This window comes from Hylobates moloch, unplaced genomic scaffold (genome assembly GCF_009828535.3).
Source record: "Hylobates moloch isolate HMO894 unplaced genomic scaffold, HMol_V3 SCAFFOLD_3, whole genome shotgun sequence".
Classification (NCBI taxonomy): domain Eukaryota; kingdom Metazoa; phylum Chordata; class Mammalia; order Primates; family Hylobatidae; genus Hylobates; species Hylobates moloch.
The window spans coordinates 152491610-152518888 of record NW_026652278.1 but is presented as its reverse complement, the minus strand read 5'-3'; the positions used below and the strand labels follow the sequence as shown (position 1 = coordinate 152518888).

The 27279-nt window shown below is 36.5% G+C and overlaps 1 protein-coding gene and 1 pseudogene across 2 annotated transcripts in view; one reads left to right on the top strand and one right to left on the bottom strand.

Moving 5' to 3' along the window:
* The window catches only part of LOC116481336 (14-3-3 protein theta-like), a 72220-nt pseudogene extending 67645 nt beyond the window's left edge, over window positions 1-4575 (bottom strand).
* MARCHF1 (membrane associated ring-CH-type finger 1) overlaps window positions 1-27279 on the top strand; it is an 879756-nt gene that overhangs the window by 514202 nt on the left and 338275 nt on the right. For both annotated transcript variants that reach the window (XM_058436859.1, XM_032148774.2), the window contains one exon: window positions 17692-17840. In XM_058436859.1, the coding sequence (XP_058292842.1) occupies window positions 17730-17840 (111 nt within the window). In that variant the 5' untranslated portion in view covers window positions 17692-17729. The remainder of the gene's footprint in view (window positions 1-17691; window positions 17841-27279) is intronic.

Below are 27279 nucleotides of genomic sequence, written 5' to 3'. Positions count from 1 at the left end.
CCAGCTGTTGTGCTTTTAAGTGAAACAATAAAATGTATGTAAAATATTTATATTAAATATTCACTCATGCCTATCTGTTACAAAGCCGTAGATCTTTCATACACATTTTATAGGTAATGAGTGATGCAATTTTCTTGAAATCAACTCAAAGAGCATGACAGAAATAAAACTGATCTTCCTAGAAGCCATTTTTTCAAGCTCCACGTGGCTAGTAAAAACTGTATTTTAGAAATTTTTTTGCAAAATATGTAATCATTCCAATGGCTTTTAAGATGCAGGCCATAAATCCCTGGGATGGATTACAAAGTTATTACAATCAGAACTTAAATCCACATGGCAATATAGTTTCTTAATAAATCTATGTGAAAAAAATAAACTTACTATTATGTCAAGTATCCTTGCTAAACTTATTGTATTCAAAAGATGTTTCACACTGGAAAAAGCTGTAAACCCATATTTTACTCAGACACCTTTAAGTGTATTCATAAAGGGCTACTCAAGAAACCCAAGCTTCCTTTTCTTTACCCTTCTTATACACTCCTAGTTTCATGCCTTTGAGAAACAGAATCTTGAGAAAGTGTGTATGTCTGATACACATAGCAAAACATATTCTTAAAGCATTGCTTTAAATTCTATGAATTTTATTTTCATACCAAATTCCCTTATTTAAAGAGAGATGGGAGTGGAACCTGGCTTATTTTAAGTCCAGAGGTGATTACTTTTGAGAAATGAAACAACTTTTATTTAACTATTTAGTCCTAAATCAGTGATATATGTTTTTCTTCCAGTCTCCCATAGTTATTTATTTTTCTTAAGAAGGTAAAAAATAACTCCACTCAAAATTTCTGACTTTATCTGTTATCTTTCCTTACAATAAATTCCTAAACCATATAATTTGGAACAATTTGTTAGTGTTATTAAATCATCAATTAGCCTTTGGACACACAAACTTTTCTACAGGTTATTGCTTAGAACTGTATATTGAAATAAGATGTAGTTTTCACAGACCTGACAATATAATTCACATTTTTTAAATAATATTTTTTAAATTTTAGAAAACTGCAAACCTATTACAAGGAGTTGCCATATACTCTACACCCAATTTCTCCTATTGTTAACATCTTACTGTGATATGGTACATATTTATTACAATTAGTGAATCAATATTAATATGTTATTATTAACCAAAGTGCAAACTTCATATTTTCTTCATTTTATCCCATTTTTTAGCAGCATTCCATGCAGGTTGCATTCCACTTAGTTTTCAGGACTCCTCGGTTCCACTTATAGCTGTAACAGTTTCTTAGACTTTCCTTGTTTTTCATGTCCTTGACAGTTTTGAGGATTATTGATCAGGTTTGTTGTAGAATGTTCCTCAATTGAGATTGTTCTGATTTTTTTTTCTGATGATTAGACTGGAGTTATGTGTTTTTAAGAGGGAAATTGTAGAGGTAAAGTACCATTTCCAACACATCTTAAGTCAATACATCATTTTGATTACCTGGCTAAGGTATGTTTTTCAGGTTTCTCTACTATAAAGTTATTTTTCTCTCTTTTCATATTGTACTCTTCGGAAGGCAGTTTCTATGTACAGTTCACAATGGTGTGGTGTGGGAGATTATGTTCCTCCTCCACTTTTGAGCAGAGAAATGACAGTTCTGCACAAGAGATTGTCTTTCTCCTCCATTTATTTCTTTATTCAATCATTCATTATATCAGTATAGACTCGTGGATGTTTATATTATACTTTGGGTCATAATCTGTTACTACTTTATTTTGTTGCTCAAATTGTGTCAGCTTTGGTCATTGTGGAGCTATTTTGTTTAGCTACTGTGTCTCTTTAATACATGCCCCAAATTGTGTTTGGTTCGTGTCTTGTTTTGTCTTGTTTTTAAGCATTTCCTTACTTTCTAGCGCTACACGTTTCTCCAGGCTCATCTTGTATTTTTCCTACCCTAGCCCCAGAATCAGCCATTTATTAAAGCAGCCCTGGTTCCTTTTACTGGAGAATAATATTAAAAACCAAAATTGGGGCACTGGACATATTTGTTACTACTAAGGGTATCATTGTTTCCAGGACCCATCAAGTGACAGAGCAGTGAGATATATGAATGTATACTACCCTAAGTGTATACACGTGCTATGTAATCACATTTATCCATATTAAACTAAACATGAGTTCATATTAATGTCTCCAACTCCGACCCATTATTACATGGCATATGCTTTTCCACTCGCTTATCTGCAACCTCCCACTCCAACAATTAAAAACCTGATCATCTACTATCTGCCAAACCTCTATCTAATTGTTCAGTTCTCATATGCATTTATGGCACTGTCAGAGTTGTTAAGTCATACCTCCACAGGGGACCATGTTATGAACTAGATAGAGCACAGTGCTTATGCACAATATATTTTGCCTTTAACCTTTCAGACTGCACTCCTTTCTAAAGGTACTTAGCTTAGGTCAGCACATTTTCCCTCACCATCTTCAGTGAGGTGGTTCTATAATTTGTAATATACGTAGATTGTATTTTTCACAACCTGCTTTCCATCCTGGGATCCCTGAACTCAAAATGATGTGTTTTAATTTTCATACATTAAGGTTTACACTTTGCGCTGTGAGGTTCTATAAGATTTTCACAAATGCATAGGGTAACATATCCACCACTAAAGCGTCATACAAAATAGTTTCACTGCCCTCCACTGATCATTTTACTGCTGCTATAGCATTATCTTTTCTAGAATGCTATATAATTGGAATCATACAGAAAGTAGCCCTGTTCAGTTTGGCTTTTTTAATGTAGCAATATGCATTTAATATTTATTCATGCCTTTTTATAGTTTGATAGGTAATTTCCTTTAATTACTGAATAATATGATATTGTATGAATGTACCACAATTTGTTTATCCATTCACCTATTGAAGGGCATGTTTGTTGCTTCCAGTTTTTGGTGATTACGAATAAAACTGCTATAAGCATGTATGTGCATGTTTTCATGAGACATAAATTTTAAAAATCAGTTGGGTAAATAGCTATAAGTGCAGTTGCTGGATTGTATGATAAGATTATGTTTAACTTCATTAGTAAACTACCGAATTGTCTTCTAAGATGGCTGTACTATTTTGTATTCCCACAAGCAATGGAAAAGAATACCTGTTGCTTGGCATCCTTGTCAGTATTTGGTATTATCAATTAGTTGCATTTTAGCCACTCTAATAGGTATGTAGTGGCATCTCGTTGTTTTAATTTGCAATTCCTTAATGACATAAAATGTTGAGCATATTTTCATATGCTTGGTATCCATCTGTATATCTTCTTTATTGAAATGTCTGTTCAGATCATTTGCTTATTTTTATTGGATACTTCACTTTCTAATCGTTGAGTTTTAAGAGTTCTTTGTATGTTTGGAATACAAGTCCTTTATTCAACATGCATTTTGCAAATATTTTTCCCAGTCTGTGGCTTGTCTTTTAATTCTCTTAAGACTCTTTCATAAAGTATAAGTTTATAATTGTAATAAATTCCAATTTATCAACATTCTTTCTTTCATGAATCATGATTTTAGTGTTGTATCTACCACCTCATTGCTAAACCCAAGGTCACCCACATTTTCTGTTTCTTTGTAGAGGTTTACAGTTTTGCATTTACATTTAAGTTTATGATTCATTTTTAGTTAATTTTTATGAAAAGTATGGGATCTGTGTCTAGAGTCATTTTTTTGCATATGAATGTCCAATTGTTCCAGAACCATTGATTGAAAAGATTAGTCTTTCTCTTGAATTGATTTTGGTCCTTCTTCAAAGATGAGTTGACTCTATTCATGAGTCTATTTCTAAAATCTCTATTATGTTTTATTGTCTTATGTATTTACTTTTTTTCCAACACCACACTGCCTTGATTACTGTAACTTTATAGTAAATTTTGGAACTGGATGGTGTGAGTTCTCCAACTTTGTTTTCCTTCAGTATTGTGTTGACTAGTGTAGGTATTTTGCCTTTCTACGTAAACTTTAGAATAAGTGTATCACTATCTATAAAATACCTTTCTAGGATTTTGATTCAGATTGCATGAAATGTATAGCTCAAGTTGGGAAGAATTAATATGTTTACAATGTTGAGTCTTCCCATCCATGAACACAGAATGTCTCGCTATTATTTATATATAAATAATATTTTTATATAAATCCTGTAAAATTGTTATATTTATACCTAGATAATATTTGATGCTGTTAAAAGTATTAATTTATTAATTTCAAATTTCAATTGTGCATTGATTGTATATAGGTATACAGGAAAGATATACAGGAAAGCAGTTGACTTTGCATATTAACCTTGTGTCCTAAAACACTTCTTCTGCTCTATTATCTCTTTTTTCTTCTTCTAGTATTCTGGTTATATATATGTTACAAATTTAAAAATTATACCACACTTCTTGGATGTTCTGCATTTTCTTTTCTCCATTCTTTGTTCTCTTTGCATTTCATTTCTGAAGTTTCTTTGTCGTCAAGCTCATTGACACCTTTCTTGGGCACTTCCAGACTACTGATGAGCCCACCAAAGGTATTCTTCATTTTCGTTACAATGTTTTGGTTTCTAGCCATTTGTGGATACTTTCTTAGAGCTTCCTTCTCTCAGCTAACATTCCCCATTTGTTCCTGATGTTGTCTCCTTTTTCCAATATAGTCCTTAATATATTAATCATAGATATTTTAAATTCCTTGACCTATTATCTGTGTCATATTTGATTTGGTTCCAGTGCTTTTTTTATATGTTCACTGTTTTTGCCTGCTTTCTAGCATACTTCGTAATTTTTTGTTGTTGTAGAAAGCCAAACATGATACATCAGGCAATAGAAATTGAGGTAGTGGGAGTTTCTGTGTTATTCCGGCTAGAAGTTGGACTGTATTTAATGTTTACTGTAGCTATAGAATTCTTGTAGTGCCCTACCATTTGTCTATCCTGTTGCCTTTGGGCTCCCCAAGTACTCCTCCACAAAGAGATCGTGCATCTTGCAGTTCTTTAAGCTATACAACACTGTTTTACCTTAAGCCTTGTTCGTATCATGGTAAGTTACAGTAGAGGGGAAGTATTCTGTAATTTTATGATTCAATCAAAGTCTTAGTGAGCCTGTATTTCTGGGCTGTGGCCTTCACAAGTGTTTTTTAGCTTCCCTCCCCACCAAAGGCAGGGCAGAAAGAGTAGAAAAGCCTGGAGTGGAAGAAATGCCCTTTAATCTGATGGGATAGTAAACCTCTGCAAGATATTTTCCCTTGGAGAATAAGTCTTTTTTATAAGACTGTTCGGGAGTATTTCACGGTGTTTGCTTGTCCTCTTCCCCTGCTAGTACCACCGTTGTATCTTTCTCAGATACTCTCATGAAATATAGATAAGTTGTCTAGCAGTAAAACCCAGGAAAGTGTAGAGTCCGCACTAATAATGCAGCCTTCTGGAAGTTCTCACTTTCAATCTAATCCCTACTGTGTCTCCAATAATATATCGAAGATACAGCTTAAGAATTTCTACCCGGTTAGGGCTCCATCAACTTCTCTCCATGTATTCTGAAATCGACCATAATTGTCTATAGTTTCCTCTCCATATTTTTGGGGTGGTTGCTTGTTTTGCAACTTCAATTCCCTAATGGGTCCAAGAAAAATTATTTTCAGGTTTTATGCAGCTTTCTCATTTTATAAGAATGGGAGTGATGATTTCCAAACTCTTTACATGTCATAGCTTAAACTAGAAGTCTCTACATTTCATTTTTATGTCTACAAGATTGGCCCAAGCAGTGTGCTGAATTCCACACTAGCACAGTCAATTCCATAAGGAAGGTTTTCAGTCATCACTTGAGAACACCAACTGCCCCATCTCTGGGTGTAACTATTTATGCGGTAGTTTCATTCTCTCTTTGGGGTCACTTACATCTCTTAGTATAATTAGGATTGGAAGGGTCACTATTGTTATAGTTTCTCCAAAGTTACCTACCTAGAAGCCTCTCCTTCCTGTTCCTGAGGATCTCCAGGACAGTGGCTCATATTGCTACCAGTACTCTCTTTTCAAAAAGCTTTTCTTGGCCAGGCGGGGTGGCTTACGCCTGTAATCCCAGCACTTTGGGAAGCCGAAGCAGGTGGATCACCTGAGGTTAGGAATTCAAGACCAGCCTGGCCAACATGGCGAGACCCTGTCTCTACTAAAAATCCAAAAAATTAGCCAGGCTTCATGGTGGGCACCTGTAATCCCAGCAACTTGGGAGGCTGAGGCAGGAGAACCGCTTGAACCTGGGAGGCAGAGGTTGCAGTGAGCCGAGATCACGCCATTGCACTCCAGCTGGGGAACAAGAACTCCATTTCAAAAAAAAAAAGCTTTTCTCTCTGGACTGCCTCAATATAGGAGAGAATTACAGCCCTACTTCCTTGTATTGTGCCATTTCTTCATTCACCATCATGCCACCTCACAAGGTGAGGGTAGCTTATCTGAATTCATAGAGAGTTTAATGGTTTTAAAAGTAATTGCAAGGTAGAGGCAAAATTTTTTAAAAGAAATCTGTATACTAAATATATATTTCAGATAGTCTAAGCTAAAAGCACCAAAGAATTTAAGCCTTCATTACAAGTCATGATTATTCAGAAAAGAACTCCTCTTTACCTTCTTATTCATCGTATCATCAACAATTACTTATTGGATTCTATTTCAGTTGCTCTTCCACATCCTAGAATACAACTATGAACCTCTCCCTCCATTTGAGACACCTAACATCCTACTCACAGAAATTAAAAAGACCCCCAGGACACATCTCCAGTATATAGCAATAAATTTATCATATACAGTAATCTGTTCTTGCAGAATTCAACCCAAGCAAGAAGTCCTTAGCGGTCATTGGAACCCCAAGTCTGTAGGAACAATTCACGTGTGAGGACTGTGTGTGAGCACGTGAAAACATCCACTCAGAGGTCCACAGCAGCAGCAAATGTGAGTGATAGGCATGAATGTTAGAGTTTTCTCAATATATAGTGAGTCACTCTTGGAACACACACAGGCTCACACATTTTCACTTCTCTAATTGCAAGTTGTTCCTTTCATAATGGAAACTGAACATTATTATTATTTAGGTGATGGGCTAATAGTTGAGACATGCTTCTTAATGACACATTAGCTAAATAAATACATAAAATCTCTAAAATTTTCCGTTGAACAGCCTTCACATTCTTACACAAGACCATTCTCAAGTCTCAAATTTGAGAATGGGGAAGGTGGGCACTTTCTCAGTTCTATGCATGTGGTGAAGAGAGGGAGCATTTAGCTCAGTCATAACTACACAACTAGATAAGATATGGAATGGGCAAATTTGAAGAAGGAAATAGTTGAGGAGACAGAGAGATAAATAGAGGTAGGCAACTGCATTTTCCTGTGGCAAACAAATCTCTGAGTTTAAGATGAAATTACATTAGCCTTGGGGTAAAATAAAGTGAGTAGAATAAGCTTCACTTGGAGAAATCAGCCCAGCAGGGCTGCCAGGTTGTACAATTCTAGGCATACCATGCTCATGGTGTTTAATGTGAAAAGCATTCCTTGGAGTACAGTGCCATTTACATAGATTGCAATGTGGATGATGCTCCGCTGAAGTTGTGCAACACAGCTTGTAGTGACAGAAGCCTTTAGAATAGTAACAATTTTAACTTTCATGTAAATTACTTGTAATTGTTACTTTCTCTGGAAAGTCTTCCAAAATCAGCCATCCCCTGCATCTGATGCTAAGTTGAATGTCTTTTTTTAACGTTTTCGTAGTGCGCAGTGTACTGCTATCATAGCTCTTATCACACCGTCTTACAAAAATTGGGTTACTTCTCTGTTTCCCCTCCTAATTGTAAGCTCTGGGTCTTTTCTCTCTCTGCACCAAAGGTTCCAAGCACGGTGTCTGGAACAAAGAAAATGTTCAGTAGATGTTTCCTGAATTAAAAGTAAATTATTCTCCATAAAATACACCCAATTGCTTTGCATTTATTCCTAATATTAATTTGTTGTCAATGTAGTTTGCAGAGAATGCACTATGCTGCTGTTTATTAAATTAAATATCTGCTTGAAGTAGCATATTAAAAATTAAGCTTAGTTAAATCTCAATTTCCTGTGATCATTATATAAGTTGCTCATTGCTGCATCTCATATTAGCTTGGTTCAATGACTAGATGGCAATTAACATGAGTGCTTAATGACCACTTTCCTATTTTGATATATTACTAATGATACTTACATTTTAAAGTGCTTTGGGGTTAATTATAAATGCTTATAATTTGCCTACCCTTCTGGCTGACAGCACATTCTTACACCTAAAAATATGATGAGTACTCCAGACCTGTGTAGCAAGAAGGCTGGTCTACAGAGGCTCAGCAATCAGCATTTCAATTCTTCAGTTCTCTCAACTCATCTCAACTATTTTTAGAATCTATATTGTAGCATCGATAATGCAAAAAAGAAAATATTTTTGAAATGTGATCCAAACTTTAAGTGTTTTGTGATAACAGAAAAGAACATATTGTTATTCGGCAATTATAACACTCCCTTACCAACAGGGATTTAAGGGGTAAGGCAATGGTCTCTCCTTGTTTTTTTTTTTTTTCTCTCTCTCTCCCTTCTGATTTGCACCTATACTCATGCTGCTTCTTTTGAGACTATTTATTTATTTATTTATTTTTCGAGACAGAGTCCTCTTCTGTCGCCCAGGCTGGAGTGCAGTGGCGCCATCTCAGCTCACTACAACCTCCTCCCAGGTTCAAGCAATTCTCCTGCCCCAGCCTCCGAAGTACTAGCTGAGACTACAGGCACATGCCACCACGCCCGGCTAATTTTTTGTATTTTTAGTAGAGACAGGGTTTCACCATGTTGGCCAGGCTGATCTTGAACCCCTGAGCTCAAGTGATCCTCCCACCTCAGCCTCCCAAAGTGCTGGGATTACAGGCATGAGCCATGGTGCCCAGCCTCTTTGGAGGCTATTTAAAAATTGACTTCTCCAGGAGATGATGCTGTGATTCTAAAGTAGCTGACAACTCAGAAGATGCGTATTATTTACAGGAAGTCATTAAACAAAATTTATCTCTTGGATATGAAATGAATGTCCAGATGTAGAAATGCAACTATCAGGGTATTTTTATTGTTTTCATAGATTCTACATTAATATAATAAAAAGCTGAAGTGAAGCTGCGTAGTTAGATTGCTCTCTCTCATTTCACACACTTAACTGTCTTCATAAACATTGCTATAAGTTCAAACTAAATTATAAACTTTCCAGTCCATAGCAATGTATCTCATTTCTTGTCGACTTTCTTTTTTTTAATTTTATTTTATTGTTATTATACTTTAAGTTTTAGGGTATATGTGCACAATGTGCAGGTTTGTTACATATGTATTCCTGTGCCATGTTGGTGTGCTGCACCCATTAACTCGTCATTTAACATTAGGTATATCTCCTAACGCTATCCCTCCCCTCTCCCCCCACCCCACAACAGTCCCCGGTGTGTGATGTTCCCCTTCCTGTGTCCAGGTGTTCTCATTGTTCAATTCCCACCTATGAGTGAGAACATGCGGTGTTTGGTTTTTTGTCCTTGTGATAGTTTACTGAGAATGATGATTTCCAGTTTCATCCATGTCCCTACAAAGGACATGAACTCATCATTTTTTATGGCTGCATAGTATTCCATGGTGTATATGTGCCACGTTTTCTTAATCCAGTCTATCGTTGTTGGACATTTGGGTTGGTTCCAAGTCTTTGCTATTGTGAATAGTGCCGCAATAAACATGTGTGTGCATGTGTCTTTATAGCAGCATGATTTATAGTCCTTTGGGTATATACCCAGTAATGGGATGGCTGGGTCAAATGGTATTTCTAGTTATAGATCCCTGAGGAATCGCCACACTGACTTCCACAATGGTTGAACTAGTTTACAGTCCCACCAACAGTGGAAAAGTGTTCCTATTTCTCCACATCCTCTCCAGCAACTGTTGTTTCCTGATTTTTTAATGATGGCCATTTTAAGTAGTGTGAGATGGTATCTCATTGTGGTTTTGATTTGCATTTCTCTGATGGCCAGTGATGATGAGCATTTTTGCATGTGTTTTTTGGCTGCATAAATGTCTTCTTTTGAGAAGTGTCTGTTCATGTCCTTCACCCACCTTTTGATGGGGTTGTTTGTTTATTTCTTGTAAATTTGTTTGAGTTCATTGTAGGTTCTGGATATTAGCCCTTTGTCAGATGAGTAAGTTGTGAAAATTTTCTCCCAATTTGTAGGTTGCCTGTTCACTCTGATGGTAGTTTCTCTTGCTGTGCAGAAGCTCTTTAGTTTAATGAGATCCCATTTGTCAATTTTGGCTTTTGTTGCCATTGCTTTTGGTGTTTTAGACATGAAGTCCTTGCCCATGCCTATGTCCTGAATGGTAATGCCTAGGTTTTCTTCTAGGGTTTTTATGGTTTTAGGTCTAACATGTAAGTCTTTAATCCATCTTGAATTAATTTTTGTATAAGGTGTAAGGAAGGGATCCAGTTTCAGCTTTCTACATATGGCTAGCCAGTTTTCCCAGCATCATTTATTAAATAGGGAATCCTTTCCCCATTGCTTGTTTTTGTCAGGTTTGTCAAAGATCAGATAGTTGTAGATATGCAGCGTTATTTCTGAGGGCTCTGTTCTGTTCCATTGATCTATATCTCTGTTTTGGTACCAGTACCATGCTGTTTTGGTTACTGTAGCCTTGTAGTATAGTTTGAAGTCAGGTAGCGTGATGCCTCCAGCTTTGTTCTTTTGGCTTAGGATTGACTTGGCGATGCGGGCTCTTTTTTGGACCCATATGAACTTTAAAGTAGTTTTTTCCAATTCTGTGAAGAAAGTCATTGGTAGCTTGATGGGGTTGACATGGAATCTATAAATTACCTTGGGCAGTATGGCCATTTTCACGTTATTGATTCTTCCAACCCATGAGCATGGAATGTTCTTCCATTTGTTTGTATCCTCCTTTATTTCATTGAGCAGTGGTTTGTAGTTCTCCTTGAAGAGGTCCTTCACATCCCTTGTAAGTTGGATTCCTAGGTATTTTATTCTCTTTGAAGCAATTGTGAATGGGAGTTCACTCATGATTTGGCTCCGTTTGTCTGTTATTGGTGTATAAGAATGCTTGTAATTTTTGTGCATTGATTTTGTATCCTGAGATTTTGCTGAAGTTGCTTATCGGCTTAAGGAGATTTTGGGCTGAGACAATGGGGTTTTCTAGATATACAATCATGTCATCTGCAAACAGGGACAATTTGACTTCCTCTTTTCCTAATTGAATACCCTTTATTTCCTTCTCCTGCCTGATTGCCCTGGCCAGAACTTCCAACACTGTATTGAATAGGAGTGGTGAGAGAGGGCATCCCTGTCTTGTGCCAGTTTTCAAACGGAATGCTTCCAGTTTTTGCCCATTCAGTATGATATTGGCTGTGGGTTTGTCATAGATAGCTCTTATTATTTTGAGATATGTCCCATCAATACCTAATTTATAGAGAGTTTTTAGCATGAAGGGTTGTTGAATTTTGTCAAAGGCCTTTTCTGCATCTGTTGAGATAATCATGTTGTTTTTGTCTTTGGTTCTGTTTATATGCTGGATTACATTTATTGATTTGCATATGTTGAACCAGCCTTGCATCCCAGGGATGAAGCCCACTTGATCATGGTGGATAAGCTTTTTGATGTGCTACTGGATTCGATTTGCCAGTATTTTATTGAGGATTTTTGCATCAATGTTCATCAAGTATATTGGTCTGAAATTCTCTTTTTTTGTGGTGTCTCTGCCAGGCTTTGGTATCAGGATGATGCTGGCCTCATAAAATGAGTTAGGGAGGATTCCCTCTTTTTCTGTTGATTGGAATAGTTTCAGAAGGAATGTTACCAGTTCCTCCTTGTACCTCTGGTAGAATTCGGCTGTGAATCCATCGGGTCCTGGACTCTTTTTGGTTGGTAAGCTATTGATTATTGCCACAATTTCAGAGTCTGTTATTGGTCTATTCAGAGATTCAACTTCTTCCTGGTTTAGTCTTGGGAGGGTGTATGTGTCGAGCAATTTATCCATTTCCTCTAGATTTTCTAGTTTATTTGCATAGAGGTGTTTGTAGTATTCTCTGACAGTAGTTTGTATTTCTGTGGGATCGGTGGTGATATCCCCTTTATCATTTTTTATTTCGTCTATTTGATTCTTCTCCCTTTTCTTCTCTATTAGTCTTATTGGTGGTCTATCAATTTTGTTGATCTTTTCAAAAAACCAGCTCCTGGATTCATTAATTTTTTGAAGGGTTTTTTGTGTCTCTATTTCCTTCAGTTCTGCTCTGATTTTAGTCATTTCTTGCCTTCTGCTAGCTTTCAAATGTGTTTGCTCTTGCTTTTCTAGTTCTTTTAATTGTGATGTTAGGATGTCAATTTTGGATCTTTCCTGCTTTCTCTTATGGGCATTTAGTGCTATAAATTTCCCTCTACACACTGCTTTGAATGTGTCCCAGAGATTCTGGTATGTTGTGTGTTTGTCCTTGTTGGTTTCAAAGAACATCTTTGTTTCTGCCTTCATTTCGTTATGTACCCAGTAGTCATACAGGAGCAGGTTGTTCAGTTTCCAAGTAGTTGAGTGGTTTTGAGTGAGTTTCTTAATCCTGAGTTCTAGTTTGATTGCACTGTGGTCTGAGAGACAGTTTGTTATAATTTCTGTTCTTTTACATTTGCTGAGGAGAGCTTTACTTGCAACTATGTGGTCAATTTTGGAATAGGTGTGGTGTGGTGCTGAAAAAAATGTATATTCTGTTGATTTGGGGTGGAGAGTTCTGTAGATCTCTGTTAGGTCCGCTTGGTGCAGAGCTGAGTTCAATTCCTGGATATCCTTGTTAACTTTCTCTCTCGATCTGTCTAATGTTGACAGTGGGGTGTTAAAGTCTCCCATTATTATTGTGTGGGAGTCTAAGTCTCTTTGTAGGTCACTCGGGACTTGCTTTATGAATCTGGGTGCTCCTGTATTGGGTGCATATATATTTAGGATAGTTAGCTCATCTTGTTGAATTGATCCCTTTACCATTATATAATGGCCTTCTTTGTCTCTTTTGATCTTTGTTGGTTTAAAGTCTGTTTTATCAGAGGCTAGGATTGCAACCCCTGCCTTTTTTTGTTTTCCATTTGCTTGGTAGATCTTCCTCCATCCTTTTATTTTGAGTCTATGTTTGTCTCTGCACGTGAGATGGGTTTCCTGAATACAGCACACTGATGGGTCTTGACTCTTTATCCAGTTTGCCACTCTGTGTCTTTTAATTGGAGCATTTAGTCCATTTACATTTAAAGTTAATATTGTTATGTGAGAATTTGATCCTGTCATTATGATGTTAACTGGTTATTTTGTTCGTTAGTTGATGCAGTTTCTTCCTAGCCTCGATGATCTTTACAATTTTGCATGATTTTGCAGTGGCTGGTAGTGGTTGTTCCTTTCCATGTTTAGTGCTTCCTTCAGGAGCTCTTTTAGGGTAGGCCTGGTGGTGACAAAATCTCTCAGCATTTGCTTGTCTGTACAGTATTTTATTTCTCCTTCACTTATGAAGCTTATTTTTGCTGGATATGAAATTCTGGGTTGAAAATTCTTTCTTTAAGAATGTTGAATATTGGCCCTGACTCTCTTCTGGCTTGTAGCGTTTCTGCCAAGAGATCCACTGTTAATCTGATGGGCTTCCCTTTGTGGGTAACCTGACCTTTCTCTCTGGCTGCCCTTAACATTTTTTCCTTCATTTCAACTTTGGTGAATCTGACAATTATGTGTCTTGGAGTTGCTCTTCCTGAGGAGTATCTTTGTGGCGTTCTATGTATTTCCTCAATCTGAATGTTGGCCTGCCTTGCTAGATTGAGGAAGTTCTCCTGGATAATATCCTGCAGAGTGTTTTCTAAGTTGGTTCCATTCTCCCCGTCACTTTCAGGTACACCAATCAGATGTAGATTTGGTCTCTTCACATAGTCCCATATTTCTTAGAGGCTTTGTTCATTTCTTTTCATTCTTTTTTCTCTAAACTTCCCTTCTTGCTTCATTTCATTCATTTCATCTTCCATCACTGATACCCTTTCTTCCAGTTGATTGCATCGGCTCCTGAGGCTTCTGCATTCCTCATGTAGTTCTCGAGCCTTGGCTTTCAGCTCCATCAGCTCCTTTAAGCACTTCTCTGCATTGGTTATTCTAGTTATACATTCATCTAAATTTTTTTCAAAGTTTTTAACTTCTTTGCCTTTGGTTTGAATTTCCTCCTGTAGCTCGGAGTAGTTTGATCGTCTGTAGCCTTCTTCTCTCAACTCGTCAAAGTCATTCTCCGTCCAGCTTTGTTCCATTGCTGGTGAGGAGCTGCGTTCCTTTGGAGGAGGAGAGGTGCTCTGCTTTTTAGAATTTCCAGTTTTCCTGCCTGTTTTTCCCCCATCTTTGTGGTTTTATCTACTTTTGGTCTTTGATGATCGTGATGTACAGATGGGTTTTGGTGTGGATGTCCTTTCTGTTTGTTAGTTTTCCTTCTAACAGACAGGACCCTCAGCTGCACATCTGTTGGAGTTTGCTGGAGGTCCACTCCTGACCCTGTTTGCCTGGGTATCAGCAGTGAAGGCTGCAGAACAGTGGATTTTCGTGAACCACGAATTCTGCTGCCTGATCGTTCTTCTGGAAGTTTTGTCTCAGAGGAGTACCCAGCCGTGTGAGGTGTCAGTCTGCTCCTACTTGGGGGTGCCTCCTAGTTAGGCTGCTCCGGGGTCAGGGGTCAGGGGTCAGGGACCCACTTGAGGAGGCAGTCTGCCCATTCTCAGATCTCCAGCTGCGTGCTGGGAGAACCACTACTCTCTTCAAAGCTGTCATACAGGGACACTTAAGTCTAGCAGAGTTTACTGCTGTCTTTTTGTTTGTCTGTGCCCTGCCCCCAGAGGTGGAGCCTACAGAGCCAAGCTGGCCTCTTTGAGCTGTGGTGGGCTCCACCCAGTTGGAGCTTCCTGGCTGCTTTGTTTACCTAAGCAAGCCTGGGCAATGGTGGGTGCCCCTCCCCCAGCCTCACTGCTGCCTTGCAGTTTGATCTCAGACTGCTGTGCTAGCAATCAGCGAGACTCTGTGGGCATAGGACCCTCCGAGCCAGGTGCGGGATATAATCTCCTGGTGTGCCGTTTTTTAAACCTGTTGGAAAAACGCAGTATTAGGGTGGGAGTGACCTGATTTTCCAGGTGCTGTCTGTCACCCCTTTCTTTGACTAGGAAAGGGAACTCACTGACCCTTTGTGCTTCCCAAATGAGGCAATGCCTCACCCTGCTTCGTCTCGTGCATGGTGCGCTGCACCCGCTGTCCTGCGCCCGCTGTCTGGCACTCCCTTGTGAGATGAACCCAGTACCTCAGATGGAAATGCAGAAATCACCCATCTTCTGCGTCGCTCACGCTGGGAGCTGTAGACTGGAGCTGTTCCTATTCAGCCCTTCATTGGCTTTCTTAAAATAGTCTGTACAATGTCCATGGATAGTATTCAATGATTATTATTAACATATTATTTATATTAAAAGTATGTGTTTTAACTTTCTGAATTATTTAGCCTAGCTAATAATCCTAAAATAAGATAATGATGGTTATATGCAATAGAAAACTAGAATGCAGTTGGCATTTTGTTATAATACTTCAGCAGGTGTAGCCAAAAGTTTATAGCTGTTGTCATGATGATTTGTTGACAGCTGTCCAGCAAAACAGTTCAAAAAGATGATTTGCACAGGCCAGCTTCAAGGAAGACATGATTGGGGGGCGCAGGCAGTCACCTTAGAGTTGCACAAGTAAGCGTACAAATCTAAAAATTAGAAATCAGAAAGATCCCAGTGGTTCATAGACTTTAAAATTCTCTAGAATAGATCATTGCACTGAACGCAAATCACATCAAAAATGAAAGTTATACTCTTATTATGACTACTCTTCCTGCTTCAGTACCTAAGATATATTTGTGGATTAATGTTGACTGAATAAGAAATGACAAAGCTACTGCCACCACAGCATCAGAAAGAATCTGAATGGGAAATAAGAAGTTGGCTACCTTTACAAACACATCTCAGAATGGATACTGATGGTGTCATAATTTTGTGGGCCACACGATTACGTTCTTCATTCATGAATGAATTTAGCATTTTATTATAAGTACTAAAGTGATATTTAACTATAGAGTTAAAATTGGCAAAATGGTAAATAATTTAGAAGTAGAATATTTGTTTATACTTGATTAAATTGTTTTGGTCATTATGTGTCATTTCACTCCTTGCCTTTGAATAAAGATCCTCATTTTCATTTACTCTTAGCACACTTCAAGAAATGCAATTAAAAGCTGATAAGTAACCAAGATAGTGTTACTAGGAATGAGGAAATATTTACTTTCTGTAGAGTGCAAATTAAATATGCAGATTTTGTATTGAATAGATCACAATTTTACATAAATCTCAAGCAATGTGTTTGAAAGGCCAAGCACTAATAATTTGTTGCCCAAACAATCGTTTTCAAGTTCCCTTTATCATTTCTCTGTACCTCAATTGAATGAGTCACTCATATTAGATTGCTGGTCTTATTAAGAAATCCATTCTGTTGAGTATCTTAGACATTTTCAATAAAAGATCTTTTTTTATCACTTTCCTATTTACATTGTTCGGATGCATTTAACTTGAGTATTTTGTCATTTAGATTAATAACTCATCAATCTGTTATTGCAACCGTTCTTTATGTTACTTTTCTTAGTGCTATGAAATGTGCAGTTTTGAATCTCTGAAATGTTGTAAACGACCAGATTGCTAATTGCCTTGGATGCTGTGAAAAATAATTACTCCACATCATTTTTGATATTTAATTGACAGTGTAATGCATTTAACTAAAGACCTGCAATAAACTATTTCTAATTACTGAGGGTGGTGGAGTGGAAAAGTAGGCTGTAAAACTTTACAAGGGAAACAATGTTTCTCCATTATGTTAAAAGTCATTGTTGATATGACTTTTTCAGAGACAAAACATTCCCCCAAATAAGAAGTTCTAGAAATCTAGAAACAGTTGTGGAATATTTCTACTCATGACATAGTAAGGATTTTTTAAAATTATTACTTTTTAATAGATTGTACTGGTGATAGATGTCATATGCTTAATTTATTATACTTGCAGTAAATTTTTTTTCAGATGGCATAACTTTATGAGAGAGAAAATCATGGCACTGCCAGAATGAGTAATATTTATCACTGGCCTGTATTCGATTTATTCGGCTTCTGTAGGACATTTAGCTGAAAAGCTATGCCAAATTTTAGATGTCATTGAAATATGTAGATATTATCAGGAACCAGGTCTGTTCTTATTTCTTGAGGTAAGGACTTACTGTTGTAAGCTGACCTCTGAAAATAGCACTTAGAACCTGGCACAAGGAATTCTTATTGTCTACTAGTGTCACAAAGAGAGATATAAAATATATTAGGCCCTTTGAAGAGATGTATACTCTTTCTATTGCCCTGTGACTCTAGGATATTAGTAATAATCAGCATATTCTTTTCCTCCTTGTAACCTCTGGTTTTTTTAAAAAGTCTCAATTAGTGTTATATTGTTGATTTAATTTTGATTATATATGTTTTCCAAAACACAGCTAAAATAAGTGACCTGTTTCAGGGAATGTAAATTATTTTCAGAATTTCAGAAATTGAAAAGGGATAAGAGGAAGGAGAAAATGCTGGGCTGGTGTGAAGCGATAGCCCGTAACCCTCACAGAATTCCAAACAACACGCGAACACCCGAGATCTCAGGGGATTTGGCTGACGCCTCACAAACCTCCACATTGGTGAGTGGAAAGTTACTTTACCTCAAATTGGCTTATATGTAAATAGAATGCTAAAGAAATGTGGAGAGGATGACCTCATAAGTAAATGTTATCATGGTTTACAACAGTATTTGCATTGTATTATATAATATGTTCATATAGATTTGGTTAGTTAATAAACTAATAAAAATACCTTAGTGACATATAATATTAGAGTTTAATTCCAATTAAACAACTGTTTCTCTTTTTATTAGTTTGGACATCATCCATTTATTAAGTTAGTGACCTTAAAAATAATTAAAGTTTATGTTCTTGGATTCTATACTGCGTAATGAAATCATTGGAAGAAAAGTAAGTACAGAGTCATCTAAAGATGATTTAAAGAAAATCAGAATCCTACTTTCTGTATTTTTCTATATTTTTTCTAAAAATGTCTCAGTAATAGAATCAAAAATTATAATTTTCACAACAAATTGTGAATTACACAATGGCAAAAATAATTTGAAGACCAATTCAAGAATGTATTCCTCCATGTTTTGTTTTCTGCAATATGTTTAAATGCTGAGCTTTAACTAGCTATCATTTTCCAGGGATTAGGACAAAGCACTCATTAGCAAAAGGAGTTTTAAATGTTCTTTGTTTAGATTTGGCTGTAACATTCTTCATTTTAACTTAAAGGAGGAAAATTCCATTCGGTTTTCAGGTTTTAAACTAATATTAGATATATTTTAATTATTGTTTTACCTTTTTACAAGAATGAAAGTGTTTTGATTAGCCTGATTTATTAGCAGTTGAACATATAAGTAAATATGAACAAAGAATCATTTAGGTTTTTTTTTTACTGTTTATTTTGTTTTATTTTACAATTTCTATTATTTTACTATCTTCGTATGTTTAGGCTGCTATTACAAAATACCATAAACTGGTAACTTATGAAAAACAAAAATTTATTTCTCAAAGTTCTAAAGTCTGGAGTCCAAGATTAAGGTGCTGGCTGTTTTGGTGTCTGGTGAGGGCCTGCTTTTCTGATTCATAGATGGTGCCTTTTCACTGTGTCCCTACATGGTGGAAGGGGCAAACAAGCTCCCTCAGGCTTCTTCTATAATGGCACTAGTACCATTTATGAGGGCCCCACTCTCATGACCTAATCACCTCCCAAAGGCTCCACCTCCTAATACCATCACCTTGAGGGTTAGGATTTTGACATGAATTTTGGGAGGATGCAAATATTCAGACCTTAGCAGTTACATAGAAATAACGACCTTGAAATAACCTTAGTGAGTTGATATTAAGAGAAACCATCTGAAAGAATAGGCTTTCACTTGATAAAACATAGAAAGAGAAGTGAGGATCTTGCTTAAATCCCGTCCTTAGATTGTAAGGGGAGGGCTGAAGATATGGAGAGATGTGTGCAAAACTGCTGGATATTTAGAGTTTTAGGGAATGGTTTCCTTTTGAAATTGTCATCTGCATTGTCTCATCTCACTCTAAAATGACTTATCTGTTATATTTGGATAGCATAAAACTGTGGGGCATGAGTTAACACTACTAAAACATTGTATTATATAATATTTATGCGTACAGCTGTACTTTGTCAGGTATCATACTATAACCAAGCATTTTTAAGTAAGAAAAAATTACTGCTCCTGTGCTTTAGTGCTTAACTCCTATTTCATGGAATCGTAGATCAAAAACCATAAAAACTGAGCAAATTTTTGGACTGGCTTTCTACCTATAATTGGGTAACCTAATAATAAACCTAATGACAGCTTTGTTTTACAGATTGCACTGTGGCCCAGGAAAATTAATTGACATTCCTAGTGCCACTTATCTAGTAAATAATAAAAGGGTTACTAGGAATGGAAATTCTCAAAACAATGCTTTTTCTACTACACCTCATAATCTCAATTTCTTGATGACATTTTCTTCACATTCAAATAATTTTAATATAAAGAAAAAGATATCAAGTTACCGAAGGAATTAAATCCAGTAATTAAATCTAATGCTGTATTACAGGGATAACCTCTATACACTTTAACATATAACCCCCAAATCTCAGTTTCTTAACATATAAAATAAGAAATGTCTTCCTTGTGTTACGGGCTGATGTGCCTTGGCCTGCTCTCCTTGGAGGTTCACTGCCAAATCATGATTTCAAGATCCAGACTCCTTCCGTCTTTTTATGTTGCCTTTGTAAGCACATGGTCACAGGGGAAATGGGAGAGACTGTGTGGAACATCTAGCATGGGCCATTATGGAGCAGCCTTGAATGCATGGACATCCTTCCATTTCAGGCCCAACTGAGCTGCAAGGGAGGCTGGCAAATGCTGCCTTTCCATGTGGCCAGGAAAAGGAGGTGGAATTAGTGGGCATCTAGCCCATCTCTGCCACAGTCCATTTTACTGGTCACCAGATATTCATGTCATGTTCCATTATCTCCAGAAAAGAGATTATTACTCTTCACGAGTGACAATTCAAATTCTTTCAGTCACTAATTTCAGCACAAATCCGTGATCTCTTGTTAGCCATTGTCCTCATCAAGTGATGAAAATGAATCACCCATGAACAAATTACCTGCATTTTGCAATACACTTCCCACACACCCACTATAAAAGAGAAGCATAGGAAAAGGGAATCCACAATAAACTGTGATTCTTAGATAGAGAAAGAATCAGGTACACATGTCAATCACAGGCACAATCCTGCTGGAAAGACATTATAAAGTCTCCCAATCTAGAGGTCAGAGAGGATCTTTGAATAAGCTCTGACCACCTCCCTGGGATATCTTCCTTGTCCATAGTTCCCTCTAGCCTCTGGATATGACTTCTCAGATGTTTCTCTTTTCCCGTTATTCTACTTAACCATGTTTGAAGTGCCTATTGAGAACTATATTACCTTAAATTTTTTTTTTCCTGTTTGGGGAAGATAATGGGACCTAGAGTTATTTTAAGTTTTAAACATTTAACTGTTATATTCCGGAGTCATGGGATTTTAGTACTACAATTCCCTGAGATCTTAGTAGAGTTTGCCTTGAGTCTGTTACACAAATGGAACTTTTCACTGGGCCTTTGTTGTTCATTGCCTTCATCAATGCCATGTTCCACCATTTGGGCTTTAGAAGAAGCCAGCCATTTTGCTCAATCAGTCCTGGAAACTTCTGTATTCTGTTTCTCTATGTATCTGCCTTCACACTAGCCACTCAATGTTTCTCTTGTAATACCCTGCCAAATGTAGCCAGTAATAGTCAACACACACTATTAAAGTTTTGTTTTCCAATCTCTTTGAGTATTGCCAGCCCAGCAGGCTCACTGTCTGCCTCACTAGTTAATTCAAACAGCAGTTTTGCCAAGAGTTTTGACAAAACATTATGCAACTAGAAGGCTTTCTACCTTTGAAATCAGTTTCCTTTCTGCCCATTGCCCAGCTATTAAAGAAATGCTGTATATTTTAGATGTTTGCTATGGTGGCATAGGCTTTGGCTTCAAATTTCTGTATTTCAATAGTATAAAAATTGGAGTACAATCAGGAAAACAGAAAGAAAACCAGCAATTTTAACGAAGAGAATATAATATGCAAAAGTATTTAATGTGGTATTGGAAAGCTAAAATGTCAAAAAGGTTCACAAGTTTAATATCTGAAGAAGTAACAACCACTCATACAGAAGAGTAACAGAGGGAGGAGGCTGGAATTGTTAGAACCTGAAAGGCTAGAGGACAAGCCCGTCAAAACTGTGTCTCGGGCCTCTGAGGAGGAGTATATCTTCCCAGATACAGGTACCTCAGGGGTTCAGAGGTGGGATCCTGTGGATCTAGGACCCATACCCCTGAAAGGGGTGCACTTCTCGATTTTTATACATTTGGGGTGGTGGTGGTGCAATAAAGATAGTTCAGCACATGTGAAATAAACTTAGAAACTGGACCCAATGTCCATTGCTGATCTAAGGAAGCATTCCTGCAATGACACTGACAGAAACAGGATAAACAAGAATGAGTCCTTTCTCCTCCTGACCTCTAGTTGCCTTCAGGACTACCATTGTCAGAACCAAACCAAAAAGTTAGTGGCAAAGAAGAAATCTGGTTTGAAGGCTCCCAGCTTTAGGATCTTGAGGTAGAATATAGAAAAATGGGTTTAGTGCCGACAGGTAATAACTTAGTAATCAGTATAGAAAGTTAAGGATAGGAGCCTTAATAAATAAACTCAGACATTTCAGACTTAACATGATAAAGGTTTGCTTTTGCTCACCAGTCAGTCTGATACAGATAATTTGACACTCCAACCAAAAAAAAAAAATGCAGAGTTCTCATGCTGCTATTATATTATAAATATGGCTTTTGAATTTATCAGAGAAGAGAAAGAATGGGAGTGGGTAATCATGGAGATATATGGTTTAGGTTTGGAAGTGATATGCATCACTTCTACCCTGATACCTTTGGCTGGAAACCAGTGACATAGACTAATGGATCTGTAGGAATGATGAAACATACAGTGTTCTTATATAACCTGAATAGGGAAATTGAAAGCGTTTAGCCAGCCTCTATCACAAATGCATTCCTTCTTTGGTAAGTAGCCAGTTTATCCTACATTTCCATTTTATATACCCATGCTTTTGTTATTACTATTTTGCTGTCATCCAGAGCAGTTGAGGCTTTCCAGTACAAATTATATCCCATCTAAAGATGATGATAATAATGAAGGTGGCTGATTATTATGTTCCAAGAACTTTTGTAAGTGCTTTACAAATATTCTCATTTTTAATACTTAACTGCAATCCAGTGTAGCAAGTGTGATAATTACCCCTATTTTATAAATAAAGAAACTGAGGTATAGAGAAATTTTAAAACCTGTCCAAGGTGACTTAGGTAATAACTTGTGAAACTGGGATTCCAACAGTCTAATCAGTCTCAATCTAGAGGGCTACTCTATCATGTCTTTCTCAGGTTAAGGGGAAGCACACAGTCATTATTTGGATTGTACATATTTGACTAAACACAAAGATTATAAATGAGATAATAATTCATTGCACTGTGTCATAAAGACAAATAGGATCTTTCCTTTATAATCCAAGATTATACGTATCTACTAGATTATTCTCTGCTCTGCATTGACTGACTTATAGCCAGTCTCATAGCCGTTTTCTGTATAGAATTCTCCATAACTGATCTGATTGAAAAGAATAGTTTTTGTTTCCTTTTTTAATCTATAGAACAATTCATACTACCTGCATTTTAAATTCAGAAAATATTTATTGAGCTGAAAATCTTTCATAATGAATAATAACCTTGAGGAGTTTGGAAGATTATGCTTATTAAGCACATATCCTCACAATTGTAACCTAAGGGCGGGAAGTGGCCTCATCTTGTATGACAGCCAGGGGAGAAACCTCTCTTTTAAATTTAGTGTAACACAATTTTACTCGTTAAAAACAGAAACATCTTATACTGACTATACCCTTAAGGAATTTACTGAATCAAATCAGAGTTTCAATATTAAATTTAAAATGAGAGCAAAGGAGATCATAAGAATCAGAAGTAAGAAGGTGAAAGATTTTATCAGGATTAGAGTTGAAAAATCCATGGAAGTCAAAACAAGAAGATTAAAAAAATGTCATTTTAGATAGTCAGCAACGACTCCAGAGAAAATTACACTCCTATAATCAATGATGATTTTTTGAGGCTCCAAATAGACTGTAGTTACAAAGAAAAAAAGAACAAAGTGTCACTCTATGTGTTTGATAGAGGTGACTTGCCACTTTCAAACATATATTCATCAGCTCAGAGCACACTTTCTTGCCTGTGTATTATATTCCAGGATGAGATTCTTGTTGCTCTAGAAAAAAATTAAAGAGGAGAAACTAGATAAGAAACTCTCTAGGAGAAGTATGTAATAGTCATACATGAAATTAAAATGAAAAATGATTTGTAATCAGACATATATTTATAAAACTTTTCAAAGCAGTCTTTATGTCCATCATTTCATCACAGCTGCAGCCGATTGTAGTCAGATGCACACAATACAGATTTAATTATTCAAACAGATAATAAATAGGACTGTTAAGAGTTTAGGCAGTACACTCCAAATCATAAGAATTTAGGTCTTCTAATTTTTAGGTTATTTATACACAACACCCATTATAAGAAGTTGATACTGTTGTTTGCACAACACTAGTGGAAAGGCTATAACTCAGCCAGGTGCAGTGGCTCATGCCTGTAATCCCAGCATTTTGGGAGGCTGAGTCAGGAGGATCGCTTGACTCCTGGAGTTCGAGACTAGCCTGGCCAACATGGTGAAATCCCGTCTCTAATAAAATACAAAAAGTTAGCCAGGCGTGGTGGCAGCCGCCTGTAATCCCAGCTACTTGGGAGACTGAGGCAGGTGAATCGCTTGAACCCACGAGGCGGAGGTTGCAGTAAGCCGAGATCTCACCAATGCACTCCAGCTTGGGTGACAGAGCGAGACTCCATCTCAAAAAAAAAAAAAAAAAAAAAAAAAAGACAAACTGTAATTCGAAAAGGTCAAATAAAAAAAAAAGGTAGTAGCAGGTAAGAAGGGAGCATTGGTGAGCTTGGGTTCTGTCAGATTTTAAATGCCAAGATTTTTCTAATTTAACATAAACAATCTCTAGAAATAAAACAAATTTACTGATAATACATGTTTTGCAAGTCAAATTTTCAGCTACTGAACCAAATACCTTCTTACACAGCCTACGTATTAATAAAACAAGCAGCTAAAAATAATCATGTTTAATTTTGTCATAATCTTTTGTTTTCAAAGTAGAGTAGATGTGTTGAAAGTTAAAGTTTCAAACTTATGAAATGAAAGATCAAGAATGAAAATTATATACTTTTATTTTGACTTTTAGAAGTGTGTAAATGAATTTTATGTTTTAATTGAGGAATCTTATCATTATCAGCTTATTTGTTGTTCTAGTTCTTGTTACTCATAGGCCATTCAATTATCCTTTGTTTGAAGCTAAACCAGCCCACTTGGGTATTTCAATAGTATGGATGAAAGCAGCCCCTGGATTTGAGATTTTTTTTCTTCTAGAATCCCATTCTTTGTTATTTCATAAACACTGCCAATTCTCTGGATATCATACAGAAAACAATCTGGCTTTCACTCAGTTCACTGTGCTCTGCTCAAGCTGTTTATGCATTCCACAAATTTTATTAAGTTTTTCTTATATTCCTTGAGCAGAGCACATGAACTGAGCAAAAGTGGGATTGTGTTTTTCTTATAAAGCTCTATTAAGCACAATATCTTGTATATTAAACCTTTTCTGCTTATTAGAAATGCCATATGCCTTAAAATATGCAAGAACTAATCATAAAGATCAAACAAGTCTGAGATGGTTTCTGTGATCAAAATACATTGTAAAAGTTTCAGAAACTAAAATGATTACAAAATTACATTCTGTTATACTAATATTCTGCCTTCAGTAAGAATCTAGAATATTGCAGATAGTTTCCCCAATGCGTATGACAATGAAATGTAAATTTGTCCTTACAAAGAAACCAAATTTACCAGTTAATATTTACCAGTGACATCCTCCTCACTCTGTTCCGAGTTATTCCCTTCTTCTACTTTTAGTCTATTACAAGGTTAAAGGAAATCATACATCCACCTACAGCAAATGGACCAGAATTGCCCCGCAAACATAGCATCTGTTGGAACCCAAATAAATGGTAAACAGAAAGAGGAGGTTGAATATATTAAATTTCTCAGTAAACCTATTGCCTTATTTCCAACAGACTCACCCTTATTTCTTTTAGTCTCTGAGCAAGTGGGCCAGTTTATTATACAGTGGCCTTAATGCATTCTGAAAATAAATCAGGTCAGAGCAGATAGAGTTTTCAGTTGCGTTTTTTTCTTCATTTTTCTCCCTCCTTTTAATTCTTATTCAATCATGTATCAGTTATTGTTTCCAATTGCTATTACAAAGCCTTTACGAAGTACTGCCAAAGGCAATGGTGAATGAAATCTAAATTTTTATTAGAATAACCATCAGAAACAAATGAGAGAAATTAAGCAAAAGACGTGATGCCTTTTAAGAACTTTGATTTTTGTAAGAAAGTAAAATCATTAAAAATATAACCCAATGGTTGTTATGGAAACAGATTGAATTGGAGAATGCAAAGGGGAGACCGATGCTTTAAACTTCACACCATGAGGAAAAAATTACATTAGCTGTACAGCTTAAAGTATCGTATTAACTTTAATTGTATAGTTACTGAACGATGTCAAAACATGATTATTCACAATAGTAATAATTGATCTAAAAATGCTCCTTACATGAATAAATCATTTCCTCTAAGGAGTAAAGTCATGAGATCATGCTCATAGCTGCTCTTTATCAAAATATGTCATGTCTGTGTGCTTAATTTAGATATAAATGAAGTTGTGAGTTCCTCCAAAAAATGTTTAATTCTTAGTGGTTGTTTAATTCTGCTATGTGTATAGTGTTTAGAACACTTTAGTTTTTTAATATCTTAATTTCATTAGCAGAGCATCAGTGGGTGGGTACTCAAATAGGAGAGGCCCTATGTGTGTATATATGTGTGTTTCTATGTGTATGTGTGTGTGTGTGTGTGTGTGTGTGTAACTGAGGTGCATTGTTTCTCCCCATTCACAGATAACAAAGATGCCAAAGGTTTCTTCTTTGTCTTTGGTTTTGTGGGAATGTTTTTATGTTTTATAAAAAGGGAGCAGGCAGGACAGATTAGCCTGGTCTTTGTTGAGTCAGCTTGGTTTTGCCTCAGAATAAAAATTGTAACTGGAAATAAATGGGACCTGTTAGAAAAGGACTACATAATCCAGAGCTGTTTCCATGTAAAAGATAAGTGAAATAAATAAATTATAGTTCTCAAAGAAATGTATATATCAAGGCACAATAATTAATAATACAATCATAATATTGTAATGCTCTCTCCAAGCCAAAGAATTTGGATGTGTACTCTGAAAGTTCGCAGCAACTCTGAAAGTAGGTAATAACTCTTCTCCTTATACAGAGAGAGAAATTAAGGTCCAGAAAGATTAGAAAAGTGGTGGAACAGGAACCCAGAGTCCTATATCTTCCCAGTCCTTTATGCTGCTTCATACAGAATATTTTCTTCATGTAAATATTTGATAGACAGTTAGATGACATAGCATGACGGTTCTTAACCTGGCACAATTACTCTTCTGATTCTCCATCTGCAACATACAAGCTTCTTAAGTCCATTATCAACCACCAGGTCCATTACATATTGCACTGTCTAATTAATGAATTGTTTAGTATTTGGCATTGTACATTGTTAAGTTGCAATTTTGGGCTCCATAGCTGTCTGTTATCATGGAACAAAATAGGAGTAAATGAATCACAGAGAAAATGAATGATTGGCTATATTCTCATTCAGAAATATTTCAATCACAGTAATCACCCAGTTGGAAAATATCTTCATTAATTTACCTAGCTACTCTATAT